General features: G+C 51.2%; 1 protein-coding gene across 1 annotated transcript in view; it reads left to right on the top strand.

Moving 5' to 3' along the window:
* NDUFA8 (NADH:ubiquinone oxidoreductase subunit A8) overlaps nucleotides 1-3,978 on the top strand; it is a 6,402-nt gene extending 2,424 nt beyond the window's left edge. Inside the window, exons 3-4 of the mRNA XM_018576978.1 lie at nucleotides 2,025-2,190; nucleotides 3,764-3,978. Of these exons, the coding sequence (XP_018432480.1) occupies nucleotides 2,025-2,190; nucleotides 3,764-3,901 (304 nt within the window). The 3' untranslated portion in view covers nucleotides 3,902-3,978. The remainder of the gene's footprint in view (nucleotides 1-2,024; nucleotides 2,191-3,763) is intronic.
* The last annotated feature ends 2,974 nt before the right edge of the window (nucleotides 3,979-6,952 follow it).

Here is a 6,952-nt window from a genome sequence, read left to right as displayed (position 1 = left end):
CTCTGTGACCTTGATCTCCATCTGCAGTACAAAGTCGACATCGAGTGTCTATTTCAGCATTACGTCACATGGGAAGAGGGGCTTCTGAGTCACCTTGTCAAAGTAATAAACTTAAAGTGGAACTCCAGGAATGATCTTTTATGGATATTTCCATTAGTCCAGCTTGGTTCAATGCAAGTCCCCATATCCGATCTCCGAACAGTGTGCGACTCCCTATGCTCCACGTGCTCAGGGGAAGCCGCAGGTGAGAAAGTGATTCTCAGCATTCTCAGTGGCCCTCTAGATATATGAGATGGATATTTACACGAAGCAAAGCTGAACCAATGTAAGTTTCCATAAATGATCATTCCCGGAGTTCAGCTTTACAGTGACTTTCGCTATGTCATAGGAGAACTATGGGGGGAGTGAAATGCATTCATCCCCATAGTGGGAGCCGACCTGTGACACTGCAACTGTCACACGTCGGCTCTATAGATCAAGAGCTGAGCGATCACATACCGCTCATCACCCAGTTCACGATCTTCTCCCTGCAGAGAGCCACCGCTCCCCGCAAAGATTCTCCCCTCTCCGTCCCTCCAGCGCTGACTGGGGGGACAGACTGTCAATCACCGCTCCCCGCAGGGATTCCCTCCTCCCCTCTCCGTTCCTCGAACACTGACTGGAGGACAGACTGCCAGTTACTGCTCCCCGCAAAGATTCCCTCCTCTCCTCGAGTGCTGACTGGAGGGACAGACTGTGATTCACCACTGCCCGCAAAGATTCCCTCCTCCTCTCTCCATTCTTCCAGCGCTGACAGGAGGGACAGACTGTCAGTCACCACTTCCCGCACAGATTCTCTACTCCCCTCTCCGTTCCTCAAGCACTGATTGGAGGGACAGACTGTCAGTCACCACTTCCCGCACAGATTCTCTACTCCCCTCTCCGTTCCTCAAGCACTGATTGGAGGGACAGACTGTCAGTCACCACTCCCCGCACAGATTCTCTACTCCCCTCTCCGTTCCTCAAGCACTGATTGGAGGGACAGACAGTCAGTCACCACTCCCCGCACAGATTCCCTCCTCCCCTCTCCGTTCCTCAAGCACTGATTGGAGGGACAGACTGTCAGTCACCACTCCCCGTACAGATTCTCTACTCCCCTCTCCATTTCTCCAGTGCTGACTGGAAGGACAGAGAGGGGAGGGGGCGGGCACAGCTGGCTCTGGCTCTAGAGAGGCAGAACCACCTGTCAATCGGGTGGCGGGATGGATCCTGATAATGTTGTCGGGATCCGTCCCGGCTGCAGCGTGGCCCTGCACTGTCGGCATATAGTGGGCAATAGCGTTTTTGGTCTCAGGAGTACATTACTAAATGTCATCCTTGACCCTAAAGAGAACTATGGCAAAGAAAGTTTTGGCCAGTTTAAGAGACCCAGCCTGTAGAACAGGGGTAGCAAACCTCCGTCCCTCCAGCTGGGGGTGGAACTACAAATCCCATGAGGCATTTCAAGATTCTCACAGCCTCGACTCACGAAGAGAGATGCATCATGGGATTTGTGGTTTCACCCACAGCCGGAGGGCCCGGAGGTTTGCTACCCCTGCTGTAGAAGAATGTAGATAACTTGTTTTTACTCCGCTCTCTTAAAGAGCCCCAGGCACCACAGTTACCTAACACATAGATGCGTGTCGTATAACTTGTCCCCTATTGGGCACCGTGGTTCCTCCTGACGGCCATTACGTCCCTACCGGACACAGTAGTGATGTAGCGGAAGAACTGAGAGCAATGCCAAGCTGTCATTTTATTCGTTCTACCTGCTGAAGTGTGATTGCTCTGCTTCCAGCCCTTCCCCCGGGGGGTACTGTGGTGGAGAATGTCTGGAAAGAGCATTACTGGTATGAGAATGGTGGTGTCCTTGCCAATAGTCACATATTGGGGCCTCTCAACATTGTAAGGAAAGTGATAGGTGGCGATATGAAGTGATTTCTGGTCTCCTTCTCTGTTTCGTATTTTGGTTACTTATTTATAACTTTGCTTTCTTTCTTTTCCAGAAGAGTTAAGGGTCACTGTGCGGAGCCTTTCAATGAATATTGGACTTGTATTGACTCTAGTGACATCCAGGATCTTAGCCGCTGTCGCAAGCAGCAGACTGTTTTTGACAACTGCGTCTTGGACAAGCTCGGCTGGACGCGCCCTGATCTGGGAGAGTTGTCGAAGGTGAGATTTTGTCCGCGTGATGGCTGAATAAGTACCGAAATGTCAGGCCTGTTTTCGATTGGGGGGGAGGGCGGGGGGGATGTATTTATAAAATGTTTGCAGAGCGAATGGCTCTGCAAATCTTTGAGTTTTAGCTTTGCAGAGCATTTATGAACCCTGGATGGAGTCAAGCAGCGTGGGAAACTCCTCGTTTGGAGGCCATAATGTGTTGCATAGATCAAATATAAATGCTCGGAAAGCCATTCGCTCTGCGAAAGATTTATAAATGCACCTCTTAGTACTGTGGGAGATGTTCAAAGGTTGCTTTATTTTTTCTGGTTAATACTTAAAGGAGAACTATGGGGTCAGTGTTTTTCCCCAGTGTTTTTCCCCATAGTTCTCCTTAGGGTAACGGGAGGGCACAAACTAGCGTCCTCCCGTTACCCTAAGCTCAGTATATGCGAGCTACAGCTCGCGGTATACTGAGACGCCGGAGCGGATCCCGACATGGACGTCGAGATCCGCCCAGTGGCGTGAGTGACAGCTGGCTCTGCCTATCTAGAGGCAGAGCCAGCTGTACCCGCCCCCTCCCCCGTCCGTAGAGAGCCGTGACAGGATCGAGAGGTGAGCGAACCCGGTATGTGTTCGCTCACCTCCCGATCTACTGAGCCGACCTGTGACAGTCTCATTGTCACAGGTCGGCTAGAACTATGAGGTGAGTGGAAATCACTCATCTCATAGTTCTCCTTTTTAATGAATACTTTTCAGTAGGGATGCACCGATTCCGTTTTTTCGGTATTGAGTACCGATATATATATTTCTGTACTCATTGATACCGGTACTTCCAGTAGCATGGAGCTGGCTTCCCAGGCAATCAAGCTTCTTGATTGCCTGGGAAGCCAACTCCATATTGTTTGGCCGGATCAATGCTGATTGGCCGGGAAGCTGGCATGTTTATATTTTAGTACTCGCCGATACCAGTACTTCCGGTAGCATGGAGCCGGCTTCCCAGGCAATCGGGCTTCTTGATTGCCCGAGAAGCCAGGCTCCATGTTTGGCCAGCTCGATGCTGATTGGCCGGGAAGCTGGCATCCCAGCCAATCAGCATGGAGCAAGCTTCCCGGACAATTAGGAAGCTGGGAGGCGGGTCATTACCTGCGGCCCGGCTTCTTGACTCCCAGCTCCATGCTGTGTGGCCTGTTCATTGCTGATTGGCCGGGAAGCTGGCATCCCATCCAATCAGCATGGAACCGGAAGGCGAGTGTAATAGCGCGGCGCCCTGCTCTTTGATTGGTCGGGAGGCCGGCTCCATGCGATGAGGGAGCATGAAGCCGCCTTCCCAACCAATCTCATCACAAGTGGCGAGAGAGCATGGCTTCCCGGCCAATCAGGAAAGCGGGCAGCGTGTAATGACGGCGCTGCCCGGCTTCCTGATACAGGAAGTACTCGGGCTCGCCCAAATACTCGGTATCGGCACCGATATCGATACTAGTATCGGTGCATCCCTAGTAATAAAGTAACTATATAAGATGCTTGTATTCTACCCGCTGCATGGCTATTCAGGTGTTGCTTCTTCTTTGTCTTCTCCATTTAGGTCACAAAGGTGAAAACTGACCGACCGCTTCCAGAAAACGTATACCAATCAAGAGAGAGACCGGAGCCAATTCCTCCTATCGAGGAAGAGTTAAAGCCGTCCAGGTTTGGTAGCAAGCTCTTCTTCTGGCCCTGGTAGATGGTTGGATGGATCATGTGCACTTCCTAATATCCGTGACTGGTCTCCCGCCCTTGGACCAGTTTCATTATCTATTTTAAAACTGAATAAAATTGTGAACCTGAAATGCGGCTTTTTTTTTTGTGTCTTACTTAACCACTTCGGATCTCACAGCTGTGCACCCCCTATGGACCGGCAGGCAGTACATTTTACCTATGGGCCCGATTTTGGTAATTATTTGGTGATTACTTAGAATAGGAATCTTTTATATTTAGCGCAGGAGTTCAGCTTTAGGAAAAATAGAAGAAAAGGATAGACCAACCCTGTTGCTGTCTCTGCTTGTTCCTGTTAACCTCTTGCTTGCTGCCTGTCTTCAACCTTTGCCCAGACTCAGACTACTCTCGTCTGCCACCTGCCTCGACCTTTGCCTGGTCAACAAATACTATGTTGTCTGCCACCTGCCTGGACCTTTGCCTGGTCTCCAAATACTATCTTGTCTGCCACCTGCCTCAACCTTTGCCTGGTCTCCAAATACTATCTTGTCTGCCACCTGCCTCAACCTTTGCCTGGTCTCCAAATACTATCTTGTCTGCCACCTGCCTCAACCTTTGCCTGGTCTCCAAATACTATCTTGTCTGCCACCTGCCTTGACCTTTGCCCAGACTCTGACTACTTTCTCGCCTCCGTCAACCTTTGCCCAAACTCCCTCTACTCTTCTTGTCTGTCCGCTGCATTGACCTTTGCCTGATCTCCAAATACTCTCGTCTGCTGCCTGTCTTGACCTTTGTCTGGCACCTGCCTTGACCTTTGCCCAAACTCCGTCTATTTTTCTTGTCTGCCCCCTGCCTTGACCTTTGCCGGGTCTCTAAATACTATCTTGTCTGCTGCCTGGCTTGACCTTTTGCCCAGACTCTGACTACTCTCTCTCGCCTGTGTCAACCTTTGCCAAAACTCTCTTTACTCTTCTTGTCTGCTGCCTGCCTCGACCTTTGTCCAGACTCTGACTACTCTCTCACCTGCATAAACCTTTGGCCAAACTCCCACTACTCCTCTTGTCTGTCGCCTACCTCGACCTTTGCCCAGACTGACTACTCTTGTCTGCGTCAGCCTTTGCCCAAACTTCCTCTCCTCCTCTTGTCTGCCACCTGCCTCGACCTTTGTAATTGACTGTCTACTCTCTTGTCTGCCACCTGCATTGACCTTTCCCCAGACTCTTAACTACTCTCTCGCCTGCCCCTACCTTTGCTTGACACCAACTACTCTCTATGCCTTGACCTCTGTGTGGGCTTTGGCCTTGTGATCCCATTCCATTTTCTCTCCTCATCGTAGCCATCCTGCTCCTGTACCCGTCTGGTGGGGCAAGCCGGAGGACCGTGACCTAGTGTTGGTATGCAGCAAAGTAGCCTCGGGGGCCTTTAGGGACTCCAGCTCATCATTCCTTGCTGGGTGCTCCAGTAAACACCGGTCATCACTTAGACTGGGGGGGTTCACGTCACATCACCTGTCAGGGCTGTCGCCCTTACGGTATAGGAGAGGTAGTATATCCTGGAGTCCATGTCACCTGTCAGGGCTGTCTTCCTTAACGGTATAGGAGGGGTAGTATATCCTGGAGTCCATGTCACCTGTCAGGGCTGTCACCCTAAACCAGGGGTGCCCATTAGGTAGATCGCGATTGGCTCACTGGCCTGTGTCCTGTCCTCCCGCAGTGCTCGTGCGGCTGAATGTGTCAGATGCCGCAGATGGGAAGGAGAGAGGAGACTTGGGAAGCTGCTGCAGTGGAGGTAAGTAAAGAGAGAGGGGAGAGCGTGAGAAGAGAGGGCCGGTTCACACCACAAAGTCTGCGTTCCAGAGTGTTTGGCCTCTAGAACGCATTGGAACGCAAGCCAGCCGGCTCCCTGCTTTCAGAGGTGGTGTGGCGGTGCATTGAAGTCAATGGCACCAGGAATGCAAGCACATTAGTGCCTGTATTCCGGTCCAGCGCGATCGGCAAAAATGCAGCATTTTTGCCGATCGCACTGGACCGGAACTCGGTGATTGCCTTGGGGGCGTGGCTGTGGTGCCGTTGACTTCAATGCACCGCCGCACCACCTCTGAACGCATGGAGCCGGCAATGTACTGCCACACCCCTGAATGCAGGTGTTTTTTTGTTGGTAGATCTCATTGAGCTCATCATTTGAAAAGTAGATCTCCAGATGAAAAATGTTGGGCGCCCCTGCCCTAAACGGTATAGGAGAGGTAGTATATCCTGGATCAGGCCGTGGGATGAGGAGGCCAAATCAGGAACTGGTACCCAAACTCTTTACGCATATCACGGCATTAGCCACTTCCTCAGGAGCACTACGTCTTTGTACTTAATTTCTGCGTTTTGTTTTGTTTAAAGGAGAACTATGAGGGGGGAGCTTTTCACTCCCCTCATAGTTCTAACCGTCCTGTGACAATGAGACTGTCACAGGTCGGCTCAGTAGATCGGGAAGTGAGCGAACACATACCGGCATTCGCTCACCTCTCGATCCTGTCACAGCAGAGAGCCGTGACAGTGAGGGTCTGGATTCCCCGCTCCGATCCGCCAACGCTGACTGGGGGAGGGGGTGGGTACAGCTGGCTCTGCCTCTAGATAGGCAGAGCCAGCTGTCACTCACGCAGCTGGGCGGATCTCGACATTGATGTCGGGATCCGCTCCGGCTGCGGCGTCTCAGTATACTGAGCTTAGGGTGACGGGAGGACGCTAGTTTGTGTCCTCCTGTTACCCTAAGGAGAACTATGGGGAAAAGCCCTGACCCCATAGTTCTCCTTTAATGAAACATTCTTTGATTTAAATTTTTTTTTTTTAAATGTCCATTTTATTTTGTGGAAGTGGCGTCATCTTAAACAGAAAAGGCGCCCTTTGGGTTACTCCTTCATACGTTATTTTATGCCCAAAAGGACTTTTTTTCATTTCGAAGCACGCTCCAATGTTCTTCTAGTATACCAGCAAGTAGAAGGATGGGCAGATCTGAAACAGTTAACCTAAAAAGCCTGGGGGGGGGGGGGGAGGGGGGCCCTTTTTTTCCCTTTAACAAGTTACTTTCCCTT

This window comes from Nanorana parkeri, unplaced genomic scaffold (assembly GCF_000935625.1).
Source record: "Nanorana parkeri isolate BGI_ZX_2015 unplaced genomic scaffold, ASM93562v1 scaffold81, whole genome shotgun sequence".
In the NCBI taxonomy this organism is placed as follows: domain Eukaryota; kingdom Metazoa; phylum Chordata; class Amphibia; order Anura; family Dicroglossidae; genus Nanorana; species Nanorana parkeri.
The sequence above is the reverse complement of the archived record's forward strand: the minus strand, read 5'-3'. Positions and strand labels throughout refer to the sequence as shown.